Source organism: Amphiprion ocellaris, chromosome 15 (genome assembly GCF_022539595.1).
Source record: "Amphiprion ocellaris isolate individual 3 ecotype Okinawa chromosome 15, ASM2253959v1, whole genome shotgun sequence".
Lineage (NCBI taxonomy): Eukaryota > Metazoa > Chordata > Actinopteri > Pomacentridae > Amphiprion > Amphiprion ocellaris.
The window spans coordinates 3,461,492-3,482,730 of NC_072780.1; the positions used below are offsets into that span (position 1 = coordinate 3,461,492).

General features: G+C 40.9%; 1 protein-coding gene across 2 annotated transcripts in view; it reads right to left on the minus strand.

The window, feature by feature from the left end:
* The window catches only part of LOC111569692 (RNA-binding motif, single-stranded-interacting protein 3), a 299,083-nt gene that overhangs the window by 35,902 nt on the left and 241,942 nt on the right, over nucleotides 1-21,239 (minus strand). For both annotated transcript variants that reach the window (XM_023271968.3, XM_035948934.2), the window contains 3 exons: nucleotides 16,901-17,007; nucleotides 7,647-7,690; nucleotides 2,632-2,728 (listed from right to left, as the gene is read on the minus strand). In XM_023271968.3, coding sequence (XP_023127736.1) covers nucleotides 2,632-2,728; nucleotides 7,647-7,690; nucleotides 16,901-17,007 — 248 coding nt within the window. The remainder of the gene's footprint in view (nucleotides 1-2,631; nucleotides 2,729-7,646; nucleotides 7,691-16,900; nucleotides 17,008-21,239) is intronic.

Here is a 21,239-nt window from a genome sequence, read left to right on the forward strand (position 1 = left end):
TTTAGGATTTATGACATAACTGCGTCACACTGCAGAGAAGACATTTTTGACTTCTCTCTACTTTCAGTCATGGTTGTGCTGTTTCCACAGAGGCACAGGACTTTATATTGCAGTGAAAAATTCCATAGTGAGTAAAAATGTGACAGGGGAAAAAAATTTCTCAGAAACCTCTTGGGGTTCAGAGGACTTAGACACTTAATGTGAGACAGTATAAATCTTAAGCAGCAGCCAAAGATAAGATGACGTCAAACATTTAAACAATTCAAAAATGCAAAACACACTGGTGAGTTTCTACAGATAAATTTGTTTTGCAAAATCTGTCTTTTGTGTTGCCTTCAAAATCTCATTGTCGTGTTTTTCAAAGCATTTATGTGTGAGCACTATGACTGATGTCTTTTTATTGTTCTTTTGCAGATTTTCAGAACATAGAGCAGATGAATGATGCAATTTAACGGCGTCTCTGCATGCACCTGTTTTGTCTCTAAGATACGGCAGACATTCGTTGCATTACGTAACAGGCCTTGACAAGACTTTATTAAACCCATCTCACACAGTGTGATGTGCAACAAACTTGTAAGGCTGTTGCTATCATGCAGTCTATTGGCAAAGTGAAGTTACAATATTAACAGTGTGAGACATGAGGGGGACTATACTTCCTACAGGCTTGCTTGAGAAACAACGTCAAAAACTTTCAAGCCAAACACCAGAATAATAGAAATGAGGCAGAAAACCACAGGCAGATCAGTTATCAGTAATGTAAGAAAGTGCAGCACGAAGCACAAAGAGACCTGAATGCTTATGAGGACTTGACTTCCCTCAAAGGATCCAAAAGAATCCGCTCTGATAAAGTGTTTCTTTATTCTAAGTTGCATATATTACACATTAGGTTCAGTGGAAGTGAACGATAAAATGTACTCGACCTAAGAAGCTCCCAACCTCTGGCTGAACTTCACAGCTTGTGTTACAATTTAAGCCAATAAGCCAAAAAGCCTGTTAGTCGGTCGTTCACTTGTGCATTCAGCCAGTTGGCCACTCGTCCGCACTAGTCACACGTAACGCCAAACAGTCAGCCAGTTAGCTAGTTAGTGAGCCAGTCGCACTTCCAACCAGCCATCCAGCCACACATTTAGTCAGCCAGTGAGCCAGCGTGCGGAGTCGGTGATGTAAACCAGGCCACGGCTGGCTGGCGGCACTAGCTCAAATCTTGGTAGTGATCTGGCCCGGACTGGCTCCTCTCATGTGGATCATCAAAGCTGTTTTTCCAGGAAACAAAGCCAATCATCATTCAAGCTCGCTGGAGCCAGGCTTTAAAAGAATGCCAGAACACTGCTGTTGGTATGGGTCATTTGCAGATTTGATAAATCAATCCTATCAAAACTGCAGCTCACAAAATACCAGCTCAACATAAACATAAAAGACGGAATGGCATGCAGTCATTTCTATGCACCTTGAGATTTTCATTACAAAAGCAATCCTTTCCATCATAAAAGGAAGTGATTTCCTTTTGTCTGGCATATATGGCTGCCTGGCTTGTCTTCTCTTTTTCTTTTTGCTGTGTCTCTTTGTACTTGAGCGGAAGATGAAGGACTCACCTTCCCGCCGTGACTGGCTGAAGGGCAATATTACAGGAAGCGGTGGCAGAGCTGCCCGATATTGAAACTGTGAGGATTAATATTCCTCAAAAGCCTGGCCATTGTTTTTGATAAATCAATTTGGGAAGCCTTCCGAGAGCGGATTAGAGACGCGCCCTGGCCCACTTTTTTCCCTCCTCTCCTCCCACCTGCCCCTCCACCGCAGGTACTGGACCAGAGTTTTAATCAAGCGTGCCTCAAAGACGGGCACAGCAACCTTCAGCAACACCCCTCCTCTGCCCACCCACCCGAGCCATCGCCATCAACGCCACCTGAACCATCCTTCCTCCTCTCCCTGGTTGTCTTTCTCTCCATCTGTCTCGTCTATTTCCCCATCTATCCTTCATCTCCTTTCTCTTACCCGCCATCCTCACCTCTGCGTCTCTGCATACCAAGCACGGCTGATGTTAAACGATAGTGTGAGAGCGAGAGGCCACAGTGTCGCTGCCTCTTGATGTTTAGACTCCACCAAAGGGAGTTGCATGAAATGTGCAGTGACGGAAAATGGTTAACGCTCCTGACATATCACAGAACCAATTTTTACGTTCCTGTTCTGTTCTGTTGCATTACTGCACAGATCAGAGCCGTGAGGAATGTGGAAATTCACTCTGGAAGAGGAAGAGAATTGTGTTGAAGTTGGTAAAAAATAAAATAAAAAGAAAGAATTTGCAGCTGAAAGAGAGCACAAAAGAGGTCAGGAAACTGGGAGGGAGGAGACTGTTAGTTTTTCCTAGACACTTTCATTTTTTGATGGCTGAGTTTCTTTTTTCTACCCTGTCAGCCTTTTTAAAAATCCCTCCTTTTTTGTTGCTTGTTTTCTGATGCCTGTTGTGTTTGCCGCCTACGAAACAGATGTCATCCAGCACAGCTGGAGCAGCAAAGAGACAACGAGAGGAGAAGAGAGAACCTCATGCTGTTCTGCAGCCCACCCTCTTCTCTTCCATCCCCCCTGTTTCACGCACACAGCAATCTACCCATAATGCAATGCATTATGGCCCACCTGATATGTGGAAACGGGGGAAGCAGCGATGAAGGGCGTGATGGAGGTCTGTGCGATCATGCGGTTGGTGGCGATGCTATAAGGCGAGGAGTAGAACCTGAGGAGGGAGAGAAAAAGGGAAGGGAGGAGAGACAAAAGTGGAAAAGTCAAAATCAGGTAAACAGGAGTGAAGAACAGAGAGCAGAGATGACACAGCACAGATTGTTTGTGAAATTCATTAAAGAGCATCATATAAATATGCAGAGTTAACAGACAGATACACAAATGTAAAGTCCTAAAGTCTGAGAACGCTAATGGAGATATCCATATTTTGCCTTCAATTTGAATGTAAAACTGAATTTTTCGTTACAAATGTTAACATCAGCTTAACAACTGCAGAAAAAACGGAATCTTTGAAAAATGCATTTGAATTTCAGAATATTTGAATATTTGTTTTGCTTTATACACACATGAACTCCATAAGTTTGTACAAAACCCACGTTCTTTGAGCATGATCTGACAATGACCCCAGTGCGCCTTCATAAATCTCAGTAAGGCTGAAGTGAGGTGACTGTGGGGGAAAGTGCATGATATTCAGCACTCCTTGGTCCTCAAAGCTTGGCAAAGCTTTGAGGTGTGTTTGGGCTCATTATTCTGCTGCAGCACAAATCCTTCTGCACAGAGATGCAAACCAGAGGGTGGAACACGTCTCTGAAGAATGAAGTGCTACTTCTCCTCGGTCAGGGTGCAGTCGATTTAGTGCAGGTGTCCGACTACAGAGTTCCAAACACCCGGAGACGTTCGCTGTGGGTTTGACAGTCTGCGGTACGATTCCCTCTCCTGTTGGCCTCCTCACATACACACTTCTTTCACTGCCAAATGTCTAAATTGGATCCGTCAGTAAACAGGACCTTTTCCCACATCATCCATAGTAAAACGCTGGTATTTGTCAGCCCGCTCCAAACATGTGGAATGTTTCCTCGCCTTGAGAAGTGATTCAGTGACAGCTACTCATCTTCTGTTACAGCTTATCGGCTTTTATTTCACTGTAACTTTGCCTATTACAGTCTTGCATTCTCTATTTAGCAGAATCTGTATCTGTAATTAAGTTGCTTTTCGGCCTCTCACTCAGATAGTGTGGCTACTTTTGGTCTTTTTCTTTATCATGCTATGGAAACAACTCATCCAGTTTCTATAAGATGTTTTAGAATACAATGATTTGACACTGAGAAATCCCCTCTTTGCTTCGAATAACAATCTGACTCCTGACACTTAAACGTAGCTCTGGATAGAATGTTTCCCACTGTCACAATACTACTTAGTGAGCAATGTTCTGCTGAAAATTTGATGCACGTGTTCATAACAGACGAGCATGTTGATATAGTTGAACAAGACGAGTCAAAAAAAATCAAAATCTAAGTGTCATCCGCCTCAATGGAAGAGATACAAGTCTAGGAAATGTGACGTTTGCACCAAGAACTAAACGTGGCCAATGTCAAAAATGTTCTCAAATTTGATAGCTGAAGTAAGAACAGTGCAGAATCTTTCTTTTTCATTTTACATGACATAACTTGTGTTTCTGAAGTTTTTCAATTCTTCAAACTTTTGAATTGTTTTTAGGTTTACATGAAAATATGACAGATTTTCAAGATGATCTCAGACTTTTGGACACACCTGTATACAAATAAACAAACAAAAAAATCCTTATATACAGGAAATAAAACCCAGCTGCAAACTAAACACACTCTTACACACACAAACACACACAAAACACTGTGGAATTATGCTTGATCTTGCTGTGAAAAAAAAAACCTCACCATATACTGTATTTCAAGCGGCACATTAAAGTTTTATGAAGTGTCTTAAAGCGTTGTGAATTGAAAAGCAACATGTCACTTTAAGCCTTGTCATCATATAAAGTAGGAGGCTGTCTGTATTTTTTTTCACACATATATTGTCGTATTTAGGCTACACTGTGCTGTGCTGGCTGCTGACTGAAGTAACATGCTTGCAGGCTGAGCTCAGAGGAAACTCAATGCATTTCAAGCAGCTGTGGTTTAAGCTGTGGAGAAGGGAGGTGGTCGACTACGCTGCTTTATCTCATTGTTGGAGGTTTAGAGCAACTGAATGTGACTGATATCAGCTGAAAGGTAGAGTGAAATGTCCGACAGTCTCCCACACCTGAGCTGACCGAGGTTATGAGACAAGTTATGTAACTAGACTTGAAGAGACTACATTCAATTTCAACACACAGTATTGACGCCATATGTTGTTTCTTGCATCCATAATGTTCTGTTTGGTGTCCTGAAGACCCCTGATCCACATTAACAGCTGGGTCATTGTATAACGGAGGGACTTTTGAAGTCCATGGGATATATCTTGCATACATTTTTATTAAAAGTAAAAAAAAATATATTTTTTATGTTCATTATGATCATGTCTTTACAAATTCCATAATAATTTTTTATGGAAACAATCACTTATTAATAAAAAATGACTGGATATCATTAAAATGTCAACTAAAGAACCGTCCCAATTTAATAACAACCACCTTCTAATGAGCTAAACAATAATAAAATGAGCTGATTCAGAAATAGTTTGGATTGTGTTCTTTTTATTAAGTTGAGATAATCATGGCAGATTTTTCTTTTTTGGCAATATATCAAATTTTATATGGAAAATAATAAATTCTATCTGTGTCCCAGAAATCACTTTCAACTAAGTTCCCCATTCCAAAAACACCTCTCCAGGAAGTGTGTTAATTCCAGATCACATGACCTGCTCCACATGATGTCATTTCCTCATGAAGAAAAGACTGGCCAGACTCCAAGGCTTTCTGAGTTATTTAATATAAAGTAGTGTGTGAGTCAAGTGTGGATTTATGGCATGTCAACAGGTTTACTACAATATCTTTATAAACAACTTTCAATTTCAATTTTACTCAGTTGTATATATAATATTTAGAAGAATCTTTGTGTAAAAATGGCATGTGGTATTTAGTTATAGTTTGCCATGTTGATTTTAGGCCTGAAAACAGCAAAAATGTCAACTATGATACAAAAAGTCTCGCAATCATATATTCACCCAGCTCAAAAACACATCAATGGCATCAATTTGCATTGTCGTTTAAAGCACATTGTTCATAACAGAGTCAAATTGAGCATATTTGAGAGTAAAATGATTCTGTAGGATAAAATACTGTAGATTTCTTTGAATTTCAGTGTCTTTTCTTGCATACAAATTAACCCTCTGAACCCCAAACAGTCTCAGCAAAATGTTGTTCAGTGTGGGCTCATTTTTAGTGCAATATAAAGTCCTGCATCGATATGGAAAAAAAAATGGAATTACCATGTACAACATTTTTCCATGTGCCCACATGTGTTACCAACACTGGAAAAAAAGGAGACTCGACATACAGGAGATCTTTTACTACTTACATTTTTAGTTTGCTGTCATACCTGCCTGCTGTACAAAAGTTCCTAAATGTTTGTCACGTCACTGTTGACTGAAGCTGAGTCACTAATGACTTCATGGTTGTGTCGAGGGTCACAGGCTGTTTTTGGTTTTTTGCAGATTCTGGTTAGAGCAAGTCATTTATTTTCTAAGAAATTTAAAAATAAGAAATAGTGGTATAAAGTGACTGACATGATACATTTGAGAAACAAGAGAAAGTTGAAAATTGGATTATTGTTTAAGTTTTTGCATTTTCAAGAATCTCAAAAAAGGGAACCTTACAAATGCTCTAGTGGATTTTGGAGATCAGAAGGTTAATGTATTTGTTCATGTACAGTCTACAAAACATGAAACGTATCTGTGTGTGGTGTAAAAACAACACTTAATGGCTATTGTTCACATTTTGGCAACTTCATGAAACATGTATTCTCAAATAATGACAAAGGCAAACATTACAACACTGATAATTTTCTACATATGATGGCTGTATTTGTTCAATTTCTCTCAGTAATATAGTATTCAGGGACTTACTTTGTGCAGTGCTTTGAGATTACTTGGCTTTAACTGATTATGCAGTTAAATACAATAGTTGCAGTTAGAAATAATAATATTTTTTACACATACAATATTAGAGCCCAAACAAGAAGGAAAAAAAATCCAAGGCCAACAACACACAAGGCTTGGATGCTTTAATGTCACACAATGTGCTGTCTTTTCCGGTTTGGATTCCATCTTAATATAGATGGAAAAATGTTTCTCTTTTTTGATCTCCTATGGAATAATACGGTTAAATTTATTCAAATATTCATGCAAATGAGGAGATGTAAATTCAGTCCTACAACAGCATATATATACGTGCATTAGATAAGGGTAATTTGCATCATAATTATGTTTTAATTCACTAATCCAATTTGCACTTGAATGTTTATGTACCTGTAAGCACTGTGTGAGAAATATAAAGCGGCATTTGTGTTTCACACTTTCATTTTCATCTTTAACTGTATTTGTACTCCGCAGGTTTGCTGTTTAACACAAGCACCTATTGGGATTGTAATTTGGCAGATTTGCAGCAAAGCAAGCTTTGACATGTGTGTGAAAAGAGTGATGCTATTCATCCAGTTGTTTTTTTTTCTTTAGACTGACTCAGTCTCTGGGGGATAAGTGGTTTAGGAAGCGGGAATGAGGAGCTTCCTGTGAATGACTGAGGCCAGAGGGAGATAGACGGGAGCCTCGGCACTCCGCTTCCTGTTTCAGTACTTTGGGGAAAAATAAAACACGTTGCCAGGTCATTTATTTCCACAGCACCATTAACTCATGACATAAAGACACAAAACACACACACACATACATGAGGACCCAAACACTCGCACAAGCCCACTCAGCGCCTCTTTGCCATTTCTCACCCAACCCCACCAACAAAAACCGATAACTATAGTCCATATAGATTTCCTTAATCAAACAGTAACAAAGTGCAGACACTACATTAATCTTTATGTATGACAGTGATATTGACTACGGTCCTATGAGCCAAGAGGTGAGTGTATTAGATGGTGCCAAGGAGAGATTGACTATCAAGCTCTTACCCATTCTGCATTGCAGCAGGATCATATGTTAACGCCATGCCAGTCTGGAAGAGAAAAGCAGCAAAAAAAAAAAAAAAAACAGGATTAAGCACAAATTAATACTTCCATTAAGTGAAATCAACCAAATAACATTAAAAACTGCAGCAAAAGGAAATGTGACAACTAGAGAGACATTACAGATTAAAAAAGTTGCTCATTAAACAACTTTTTTTTCCTTTTACTTCATTTGTTTTTCCTCAAATGTGCAGTTAGTTGAAAAGAGAATTATATGTCTTTGCATTTGAGTTTTAAATGGATTGGACAAACCAGACACAATGTGGTAACTGGTGACCTTTAGAGGTGGAGTCAGTCTTTCTTCTGAACTAACAATCTGCTGACTCCAGCTTTAAATTTGGTTCAAAGGTTTACAAACACTCGTAAATACCATGTTTATCACGACAATCTTGTGTTTTCAGTCACTCCTACAGCTAAAGAGACAATCAGAAGCTTTTGGACGGCCACCAAAAGTGCCTAGTTGAGGTGAAAAGGGCCATTTCACTGAATATTAGCATTGCTGTATGTATTTTTTGACCCAGCAGATTTTGTCATATTTTCAGAAGACACATAATAAATCAATTAAAGAACCAAACTGCACGATTTTTTTATTTTTTGTGACAAAGAAGCTTGTGTTTCAATGATTCCATCGCAGAATATTCAGTTATTGCCAGATATACATGGACTTCACAAGTGTATCAAAACTTTTATTCTCTTTTAATTCCTGGCAAGAAAGAAGACAAATGCAGTTCCCAAAATACTTCTTCCGTTAAGTGTTTTAAACAGGCGCACACAGGACCAAGAACTGAGGAGAAATCAGAAATTCTGCACACTACCAGCCACGTGTGCTAACTTTATTACCATTCCAGTCATTTGCCCTGTGCCGGTATGTTATGCATGTCGCTGGCAGAGCTGTCGGTGTTTTCCTGCACCAATGTCACCAAGATAATTTGCTGTACTTTTATTGTACTTGGGGGAATAATGCAATTTAGATCCTGATTCTTTTTTGTTCAAAATAAATTAAATCAAATCTAAATCAACTCATTTCAAATTGGAAAAACTGACAAGTGACAAAGCCAATGTGGGAGAAGGCTTAGTCAATAGGACAAAGTGAATTAGTATTGAAGACGACTCTTTTTTCTATTTCAATCACGTACAGTCATGTTTTTATGAATGAGAGGAAATGAAGAAATGCCCTTTGGAGAGAAAAGGAGTGAGCGGAAAACTGAGTTCCTGTCTGGTGATGGTGTGTGTGTTGAGGTGTGCTGAGGTGAGTGTGTGTTGGTGTGTGTGTGTGTGTGTGTGTGTGTGTGTGTGTGTGTGTGTGTGTGTGTGTGTGCATGAGGCCCTCTTAGAGTCCAGGAGAGAAACCTGTGCACCGCAATCCTTCATCTGCATTCCTGAAGGTTCTCTCCCGGAGGAGAGCTAATCCGATTTCTTTTAACAGGAGGCTGCTGAGGATGGCAGATTTCATCAGCATACACACATGCACACACTACACACACACACACTACACACACACACACACACTACACACACACACACACACACACACACACACACACTACACACACACACTACACACACACACACACACACACACACACACACACACTACACACACACACACACACACACACACACACACACACACACACACACACACACACACACTCTTTTCTTGCCCTTCCTTTCCCTCACTTTGCTTACCCTCCCTCCTACTCTCCTTCTTCAAAATCTTGTGTTCTCCTCTCTCTCCTTACCTTTCCTCCCCTCATCCCTCACTCTCCTCATCTCTTAATCTACCCCCCTCCCATCCCTCTGTACCTCCGTTGCCCTTGTTCCTCCAGAGGGCTACCTGCACTGAGCTATACAGTTAAGGGAATAGTGGCTCAGAGGAGCAGGGGGATCAGTGAGCCTGGACCAAACGCTCGAGAGTGAGCAAAAACAGAGAATCTCCACTGAATGAATAAGCCCCTCGTTGCATGCGTGGACGTAGGTGTGTGTGGTTCAGCTTTTGCACGACTGCTTCCAAAAGACCCTCTGCGACATTTTATGTAAAGCTGTGAAAGCCTGAAGAACATACTGTGGCATTAAATTATTTCCTACTTTGTGTATCTTCCTCCAGAGTCTAGGAATGTGAATGTTTCTGTGGTGAATCCATATGCGCAAAGGTCTCTGTGTATGTATTTATACGCTCTCTTTACACAAAATGTGAGATGAAGAGAGTCCCGCTGCATGCCTGTCAGCGTGTTTGTCTGCCCGAGTGTGTGTTCACAAGCATGCTAATAGCGGTGGCAGACATGGCCAGCTGTCTGGTGAGGCTGATAACTCCCCTAAGTGCTGCCCTTGGTTCCATGTGCTGATGAATTCCACAGCAGAGAAGCTCCTGACCGAGGACCCTGCATAGCCAGTGACTGATTACTGATGCAGTCGGCTTTTGGCTCTGTCACACTGAGGGGGGAAGGAAAAGACACAGGCAGACTGTGTATGTGTCTGAGCTTGATCCAAGGCTGGGAGAAGAAAAAAAAACTTGACTTTAATACTGTACAGAGGCTGTGAACAAAGCTTGGACTTGATGGAAGCTGCCACAAACAGACCTGACTTCCAAAGGTGGAAGAGCTATTTATATTCATTTGGCATGTTTTCTCAACTAATGCAAAAAATATATAAAGATTTAACAGAAGTTTTGCTGAAAGAGACTATGAATTTTTACGTGTAAAAATATTCTGCTATACCATAATGTGGCAGAGTGACAGCTATATCAAAATGTATGTAAAAGATGTGGAGCTCCTTTTTGCACTCAATCATTAATTCAAGTTCAGCAAGTTGTGAAGAATTATTTTGCATTAATATCTTTTCCGCTTTGCTGTCGGGTTTACAAAATGAATTTTGTCCTACTAATGTAGTCTTAGTGCAAATGTACATGCATTTTATATGGCGATAAAGCAGCTTCCTCTACCGAAAGTGCAATAATATGTGTAAAAATGTAAGTATGCATAATTGAGTTTAACACAGTTCGTAAAAAGGGTGAGGGCAGCCGATATTAGCAAGTGTAAGGACACCTGCTGTTCTGCTCTTATACAGGAAAAATCATATACAAGAGCTGCTGTCATCTGTGTGTCACACAAACACACAGGGACACACACTGACCCACTCCTTGTGTTTTCGCCTTCAGATTTGCTGCCTTGTGACCACACACACACACACACACACACACACACACACACACACACACACACACACACACACACACACACACACACACACACACACACACACACACACACACACACACACACACACACACACACACAGACATCTGTCAGGCTTTCACACAGAGTGGAAAGCCGGATGTTTTTTTCATCTACACTCATTCCCCTAGAGTAGGTGCTTGAGAAGTGTGACTTTGAAAGTTTTTTTTTTGTGTGTGTAGGAGTGTGTGTTGCTGAAAGAGACTGAGGAAGTGAAAAGAGAGAGGGAGAGGACAGAAAAAGAAAGAGAGGAGAAAGAGGAAAGAAACGAGCACCCACGGCGCTGCTTGAATGTGTGCATGGCGGAGGGAAAGAAGGAATAAAAAACAACAACAAAAAAACCCCACAGTGACTAATATGTTTGTCAGCATGAGACAGCGAGAGACAGCACTTTCTAGACTCACACTTTGGGTAGTTTACAAGAAAATCTGTCCTATATTTCTCAATCCTCCACAAGCAGCCACCCTGCAGCACGCAACCCCTTGTAACTCCTGACTGATCATGCAATGTGTTCTCCTCTCTCCCTTAGTCTCAGTGAGTCACTTGCTCTTTCTCTCTCCATATGTTGCTCTGAGATCTGGGAAGACTTCAAACGCAGGAGAGGAAGAGACAGAGAGAGACAAAATGGAAGAGACTGTGAGGAGGAGGAGAGAGAGAGCACTTAAAGACAAGAGAGAGGAGGAAAGAGTGAAGGAAAGCAAAAGACGCCAGCAGAGTGAGATATACTGACGATAGAGAGAGATGAGGGAGTAATGGATGGTGTGGGCTGCTGCTCCCCTTCATCTGCCTGCCACAGAGAGCGAGGTGAGGAATGGCCTCAGCTCTGATAAACAGACTAACATATGATGCCTATCTCCCATCTCCACTGCCCTCGGTTGATCAATGGATGCAACACACACAAACACACGCATGCAAGACACACACGGGCCTTTGTATTGACTGTCTAGGTGTAAATTCATGCAGGAGTCGTATCTGGAGGTGATCTGATTTGCACCGAGGCCAGATGTGTGCCAGGTGTGAATGCAATCTGTACAGATGAACTGCAATCTTAAGAAAAAAAAGGTCACCTAACTCTGAGCCCACACACCAATATCACTTTCCATGACCTGAACTCTACCTGCTAATTTTTTATACTGAGATGTGATGACACTGGAGGCAAAACTATAGAATAAAACTGCTTATTAATAGCAGATGTGAATGCGAAAGCCTCCATTCGGATGTCAGTAGCTGGACAAGATCAGACTGTATGGTATTTCCATCAGTAAAAGAGTTCTTCAACCCTCCTGACAATGCTCCCCAAGCACTAAATCTCACCTTAAACCACCTCACTCTGCAGCTCTTTATTTCCTCTTCAGCTGGTTTTAACTTGGATAAGATGGACACATGGAAGATTCTAACATTCTCAGAGACAATACAAGACAACTTACCGCCAACCTCTTTTTTTTTTTTTTTTTGGAATTAAATATTTCCAAATCTGATAATCAGTTTGAAAACAATAATAAGAAGTAAATTCTTCAGCCTCAGCTCAACCCTCAGCCTGAATTTCAACCTCATGCTAAAACGCATCTCTGTAGGCAAATATTGCCCTGTGAAATTCAGAAGCTAAAATTACCAGAATCTTAGAAAGAATCTCTCAATGATAGCTAAGCAGCAACACTTAACTTCACACATATCCAAATAAATGAATAACAGCACACTGACTCATGTTGAGCAACATTCACACAAACTGCATGAACTCAGGCAGTTAAAGGTCAGACTCTCAGTCCTGATGTCTCTTCCATAAGGCACGTTTAACCAATAATCCAGGTTCAGTACAGTTCGTCTGACTTCCTGTCTGGTATTTTCGGTTCTATAAAGCAAATCTGACATTATTAAAACTCAATTACCCTGGAAAACTAACGTCAACCTGAACTGTTGCTTAACTGTTTTGCCATATTGCTGCCATATTATTTTGCTTCATTAACCAATACTATTTTAAAAGGTGACGTTTGCAGAAAATCTACTTAAATTAATAAGCACTTAAGCAAATCCTACAGTGATAAATGACAAAACATAGACCTCCATCCATGTGCAAACATATGATATGTGGTATTAGCTCCATGAATAGATAATATTCATTAGAATCCACCTATATCCTCTGATTTTCTGATAGGATGACATATTAAAAAATGTATTGGCTAATACATTTAAAATGACAAAAAATTAAACTTACATATAGTCTGTTTTTGTGATATACAAAAGAACTGACATAATAAGAGCAAGAGAACAGATGAAAAGAAGCTGCTGCTTCCTGCTGTGCATATAGAAAATATGCAAAAAGAAAAAAAAAGGATTCTGTTGTGATATTGTGATGCCACGCTTGATGATGACAGCAGGAAAAACAGGCATGTTGGTGTTTTACGAATGTGAATGAGTGATAAATCCACATCATGTTGAATTGTAAGTCAATGATAGCCTTGTTGTGCACATGAGCTATGCTGATACAAACAGAAAAATGCAGAAATGCATGGCAAATAACAGAGTACTAGCAATATTTTAGCAACTCTCCAAAAATTCCCAAAGCATATTTCCAGGGGAGCTCATGGTCTGTTAAGAGGAACCAGACCTCCTGTGTAGTTCACACTCTGGATTTAAGGATGCTGTATCAAAATATTTCATTACATTTTAACTTAGTTGTTATTTGTCTTCAATCGATCAGTAATTTTTTGCTACCTTTCTCTCTGGTTTTGTTTCCTGGCAGCTGTTTGACCTTTTGCAGTTATTAGATGTTTGTTCTTCACATGTTTCTAAGACTTAATAGAAATAATAACTGCAAAACGTTTTTACTTTCACTCTGGATGGCATTCACATTTGGCTCTTCATACAAAGATTTGCGGTGCTGATTTAAATGGTCAAGCAAATTAATTGCACTGCATCTTGTAGTGGCAACAATTCCAAGATGCTGCATTTAGTCGATGTCATCTCTTTCTGTAACTGGGATATTTACATATGGCTGACATCGTGTTTGTTTTCTGCAACTAGATCTATTTTCTTAGTGCTGTTGCTCACTTATTTTGCCGTGCATGTGCAGCCTGCATGACAACAAACTCTTTGTCTTGGAAATAAAGTAAAAAAAAAAGGTTTATCCATTAATCCTCCAATCAGAGAACATTATGTCGGACAAACTTCTTTTGTCGATTAATCTCGAAAATAGGAACCAAAAAATGTTGCAGCATGACGTGTTGAGGTAATTTGCGTTAATTCATACTGCACTTCCTGTGATGTGACTGTTGCACATCACTACGCCGAAACTAAACTTACATATTGTGCAGCTTTGCCTCACACACAATTTTTTGCTTTAGCTTGCATCATGCAAATTAATGTTTTAATCACATTCTGTTTGACCATACAATAAGTGTGCCTGTTGCATTGTATACTGAATGTACAATATCTGCAAACTCTTCATTACTCCAGATATTTATAAGGAATTTTCATGCATCAGCACCTTTAAGAAAACGTTTACAACATGCTTTAACCCTCCTGTTGTCCTCATTTACAGGCACCAAAAAACATTGTTTCCTTGTCTAAAAAAAATCCACAAATTCAGCAAAAAATTCCCCAAATTTCTGAAAATTTGCAAAACCTTTAGGAAGAAATTTCCAATAATTCTTTAAAAGTTTCCCTTAAAAGTTTTATTTTAAAAAAATACCCCAAATTTGGCAAGAAAATTCTTGTAAATATTTTCAAAAATGAGTAAAAATCTTCCAAAAAAATCCTAAAAATATCTCAAGTGATTACATATATATCAGTAAAACTTCTAATATTTTCTTTAAGAACATTCACATAAAAATCTTTTTTTGGTAAATGTTCTTAAGAAACATTTTTAACATTTCTTTTTTCCACAAAAAATGTTCAGATTTCCCAAAAATGTTTAAAATGTGGACATCTGAGGTTTCACTGTGAAAATATATTTTTTCCCCCATTTTCAAATGTTAAAACAGGTCAATTTTGACCCGCAGGACGACACGAGGGTTAAAAGCACTGCAACATGGTACAAGCATATTTGTAGTAGATAAACATATTTTATAGGCTAAAGAATCAGTGTAACATGGTTCAGGTTAAATATGCTGTTTGTGCTGTATCTAAAACATAGAATATAAGAAGTGGGGATAAATACAAAAAAATAAATTAAAGGTGTGTTTTCTTATTTTGGCTCCTTCACTCACACTCATATATTCAGTCATCTTGCTGTACCTTAAGTCAACTGAGCTGACCCTGTCAGTGTGCAGGCCTGCCAGGGGATGTAGCAATGTGATTTAGGTTAAACACGCCTCACTGGCTTATGTATGTTAGGGCTGCTGAACATGTGATGGACACGGACACACACACACACACACACACACACACACACACACACACACACACACACACACACACACACACACACACACAGAAGGAGGGTGTGTTTTCTGAAGGACAAACATTTCTTGTCTCCTGGTTTCCACTACGTTGCCGTTTCAGCACAACTGTCAACCTCAGTGAATGTGTGTGTGTTGCTGGCGTGTATTCTTCCCTCTTCTATACAGGCTGGTCTGAAGCCCTCCTCCACCTGTCTCCTCTGCGTGTCCTTCCCAGTATAGCCGTCTGGTAGCCTATGAAGAGACTTTAACCTTGTTTGCCCATGTTACCACACTATATCCAATTTCAGGTTTCCCGGCATTGTGATGTATGGTGGAAATATACGTGTTCAGTGAGGCATTTGGCTTGAGATGCAATTTACATGACAGCTCATATACATCCAGGGGCTGTTTGATCGATATCTGGGGCATTTTTCTTTTGTTTTTTTTCAGCAGCTCTATACCTTAGAGTAAATACAAATGACAGGCAGTAATAGTTTACATAACGCCAGATGTTGTAGCCAACATCTCTCAGGGCCTTGTGAGCAGGGTGGGGTCTGTTCTTAGAAATAAAATTACCTCAGAGGAAAACGCCTTGTTCACAGCGTCATCCTGCTGGAATGGAAAGAGTTTAACTGAGTTAACGGACATAATTTGGTCTCATAGTTCTTGGCAAATATTTGCTGTATTCATGTCAATAAGCAGCGGGTTTTTCATTTTTAATTTGTGAATATCTAAAAAATAAATAACAATCACTGAATTATAAAGCTGGATCATATAAATTCTAAAGAAATGCTGCTGTAGTGACAAATTTCTATAGAGAGTTGAAGAGCAAAAGGTAAATGTGCTACTGTCAGCTCATCTGAGAAGCAGCTGATGTAAAGATAATACATTTCTCTTCTATTAACTGTTCTTTTTTGGATTTATTATTCTACAATATTGTTCTTGTTAAATGTGGCTTTTGGTGAATCTACTGTAAATCTTCTTAGATGAGGTAAAAAATACAGGTTATTACAAGCAGCATAAAAATAAGTATGAATATGTGAAGTTTTATAGTTAATTCTGGTGACCAAGTTGCTCAGTGATCATGGAGACATAGTGGTTTTGACATGACATAGTTATAGGACTTTACCATGTACAGATACATAATAATGCGAATTAAGTTATTCTTTAAGTTTTTCCTTTTCTGATGTTATACTTTAAAATACGTATCAAATATGTTATGGAAACACGGCTCTAAGCTGACAACTCCTTATAAATGACATTAAGTGAATAAAACTAAAAGCAGCAAGTCGTCATGCTGTTGATTATGTTACATAATTTATGTCATGTGATTCAGTTAATTTATATCTGGCACCTTAAATGTGTGAGCAAACCTAGAAATAGCGGGCTGTGAAGAGTGCTATTTGATGAGGAAATGCAGAACTATATATATAAAAAAAAATATTCTAGAGATCTGGTGTGACTTGAGATTTGCACTATAACACTCATTCGTGCTGCACTGAGTCAGCAGGCTGTGGAAGGTTTTTTCCAGTTATGGGTGAGCAAGTAAACGGGACCTGCATCCATCTGCAGCGCTGTAACATCGTACCTCGCCTTCTCTGTGCCACGGCCTCCCATTCTGAGGGTACTTGCTCTGGCTTTGGCGTTTCTTTTGCCCTCCGTCGGCAAATTTGCACAGCAAAGGCTCCGTGGGAGCTGAGGAAAGGGAGAGAAAGGACAAAATCATGTTAGGAGGACTGCATCGTGTGACCCTTCAGAAAGACACAAGGGCTTTTGAACTGTGTCTCTTTTCTCTTCTTTTACCATCACATCCCCCCTCCCTGCCTGCTCTCCGCCGTCCTATGGAGCTCCTAGACAAATTCCCAGACCGCCAATGTTGGCAAGCCCTCCCCATCTTCGCCCAGGCTGGCAGCCCATGAAAGAGCATTGCAGGGTATTGTTGAAATAATAATCACAGTAATCGCTCTTGTAAATACCTCTGAGATGGTAATGCAGGACCGCTCTGTCAGCCAAAGCTTATTTCTAGAAGGCGTTCCCGTTCCTGACACATAGTCCTTTCGTGTTTTACTATTACAGCCATCTCCTCTTTTATTTGAAATTTTATGTCTTTTTCCACTTAGCAACCATCAATGTAAGCATCTCACTGGGTTGTGTTGTTGAGCAAAGGCTATAGATATTAATTATGCTGTTCTTGGTGCAAACACTTGGGGCAGTCTAACCATTTCTGACAAAAGTTACAGAGGACTGATACATGGTCCATACTTCAGAGCTGGCAAGTGTCTGGAATCAGCAGCAACAAAGTGTGACATGAAATAACCGTTATTAAACCAATTAAAAAATGGAAAAAAAGCCCTCTGTGGTGTGACCTCATCTGCGCTATCTCTGTATCAACAGCCTTTTGTATGCATAATTACCAATAAAAGGTCGATGAAAGTGTTGTGATGACCTACGTTGGTGTAAAGATAACTTCTCAAAGGGCACTTTCTCACGCTCGAGCTGCAGGTGAGCACCAAAAAAGACAAAAGCGATTCAGGTGGAGGACTTTCCTGATGAGAAAGTGTAGAGAGAGAAAAAAAATCTGAAGACAGGCAGTCTCAAGGAAAGAAGAAAAAAAAGCATGAGAACTGGGTGGCTCTGTTGGCTGGAGATCTGGGGGTCTTTCCAGCGTTCGTCCCCTTTTCAGTCAGCGAGATCCAAATCTCTGAAGAAGCAGACCAAGGAGATGAGAGAGCTGGAGGGAGACAGTTGTATGAAATAGTAGAAACACGGGAGCAACAAACAAGAAGCTAAAAAAAGGAGACGTCAGTGGATGAGATAAGGGAAACGGCTGACCGGGGAGTACAGTGTGAACCTGTACCAGGATCAAACACTCGCTGCCTGGGAGAGTTGTACAGTTCAGCTATAGTACAGTACGCAGCGAGCCAGCAGGCTTGTCCAAACACTGAAGCGCTGCCGCCCTGCACCTGGTGGCTTAGGAGGGACCTGACGGCTCTCCTGTCATCGCGTTCACATTACAGGCCTGGCAGCTCGTGACAGGGCCGCTCTGTGACCACACAGGCCAATGACGGCGCTGTCTGCAGGAGGCCGAGCAACGGGACCTTTCATCACATCGTGCCAGAGATGACACCCAGCCAGAGAATTGTTGATGCTTTAATCTCCGCTCCCAGATGTTAGGGGGTTCTTGGGCCTTGATAATAACGCAGCATTACAAGACAGGAGGAAAAAGAGATGCTGTCAGGATTGACAAGAAGAAGGAGTGACAGCAATGAAGCAACCTCAAGTGGAGCGAACTTATGACAAGGGAGTTTTCCAGATGATGACTTGGGCATTAAATGAGCTAACTAGGTGATTTCTTTATTCATTTAATTTCCTCACATCAATCCGGTAACTGCTGCCGGATATCGGAGATAATTATATGCTAGTTACAGTCTGAGATGTAAATGAGAAAAAGGAGCTAACAAACTGTGTGTGTGTATGTGTGGCTAAAGGGATACTACAAGGCCAAACACATGCAAACAAGAAACAAAAAAAAACCAACTAAACTTGAGAGTGTTTACGTGCCTTTAGGGTCCACTATGGGACCACAGTTTTTTCAGAGTCAGCCCAGGAGAATGTAGCTGGGAAGGGAAAGTGAAAGAGAAGGAGACGCTACAGAAGAAAAACAACAAAAGCTCTTCCAAACCTCTCCTCTGGCACTCTGGGAGATAATTAGCTATTGGAGAAATTTGGAGAATCTGACACAGAGCACGCTGACGTTCCCCCTGCGACTACATCCCCAGTTCCCACAGCGAACTAGCCAATTTGTTTAAGACTCAAGCCCAAGATCAACAGCCTCACACCACCCCACCCTCCCTGTGAACACACTCACCCCTCTGTAGCCCTGACACGCACACGCACACACACACACACACACACACACACACACACACACACACACACACACACACACACACACACAAACACACACACACACACACACACACACACACACACACACATGCACACACAACACAAGCTCCTGCCAGCCTAGAAACCCTTCTCAGACCTCTCACCACACACCGTCATCACTGGCGGAGCTCAGAATAAACTAGGCCACCGACTGTACATACTAGCTCGCTGATGTTGCGTCTTTAGGTCACAGGCTCCGAGAACAAAACACTGGCTCCAGATTCTGCGTTGCAGGGGGGCCGCTTAAAAAAATATAAAAAAAGCAGCTATGAAGCGATTTGCTACCCTTTAATGATCCTAAATCATGGGAAAAAGACATGAAGTACTTTTGGTCAGAGGTCAACAACTGCCGCTAACAAGGTGCTCCATGGGAACTCCTAATTGTTTTTTTATGTGGGTTGCCGTAGGAACTGCTAAACACGTTAACAAGGGGTGACTGCAGACATACATACACATGCACGCCTGCTTTGGAGCACGCACGCCATGACAAAACACACATGTGGACACACAAAGGAGAAACGGCACTAGACAATTTAGTGAGAGTGAGATTCCTTGTGCCGCTAGCCTCATTTGATCACAGCCTCGGTTCAATCACACTCCTCGCTGTGCATTTGGCTCTGCAGAGATAGTCACGGCTTTCTGCTCATCAATAGACACATTACCACACAGCAAAATGAACCAATAAGTGTATGCAGATGTACTTCTGTACAAGACAGTGCCATTACAATAGCAATTTAAATTGAAGCTTGTTGCAAGTTTCACTTATTAGCGTTGTGCACATAAGTAATTATTGCTATTACAGTTATTTCTTATGGGCCGGCATCTGGTCAAAACCAACCCTTTGGCTGCAGACAAGAGCAGCTCCTTCCCTCTTTGGTATCTGTAGACAGAGAGAGCTCGCGTGCTCTCACAAATGCAGCTGAAAAACACCTTGTTCCATGAATGCAAATCTGTACTACAACACATCAGTTTCAGCATGTCATCGTACATTCATTTGCTGCTCTGAATTGGACTGTACATCTGTTTGGACTGAATGGTGAAATCAATTCAGGAATGTTCCCCAAGTTGCGGAGGGGTTGGGTGAAAGGTTTTCCTCAGTGAAACAAGCAGCTTTTCACCACTGAGACAGTTACAAAAGAGGCCTCTCACAAGGGTTTGGAGTCAAACTGGGCTCGCCTTGCTTTGCTCTCAGAGTGTCCAAAGTGCTAAAGAGGGCAAACAGAGGGAACTGTTCAGCTACTTGTACCAAAATATGTCAGTCTGAAAAGCTTTGGTGAAAGGAAGCTTTCGACTTCTCAGTGACAACTTTGGTTCGAGGTTCCTTCAGGTTCTTTGCTTGCTGTAGCATGAGCTAAGCATCTCTGTAAAGTCTCTGGACGGATCTCGGTGTTTTACTGTTTAAAGAGAACATGGAAATGGAAGAAAGAGGACGGCATTTTATTGGAATTCTGCTATGCTCTGATGCTGCTCGAGGGGATCTCTAATTGGATCAACAACTGTCTGATTCCCTTCAGCCAGCTTGACCCGTCTGACCAGACTGAGGAGGCTGTGTCTTATGGGAAAGAGAGACAATAAGAGGGAGAGACAGAAAGACAGAGGCAGATACAGGGAGAGAACGACAGCACAAGAGACAGTGTCTGAGTCACTGATAGAGGTGAAGAAAAAAAACAATAGATGACCAAAACCACACCAGTGTTGCATATATGTCGCCATTTTCATAGTCAAAGACACAAGCTCAGAATGGCTGTAACCCGGAAAAGCAGGCGGCGGCAGCACCAGCTTTCCTACAGGGAGAGTTTTGACGGATCCCAGTCGATAGCGCTCACAACTGCTACGCTGGCCTTGCATCCTTCACCATGGAAATGAAGACAGTCTGCCAGCCGTTTTGCTGACAGGGACGGCACACATGGCCCAATAAACGGAGCAGGGCGCTGAGAGGCGAGCGTGGCAGAGAGCGAGACAAAGAGACACATAGAAAG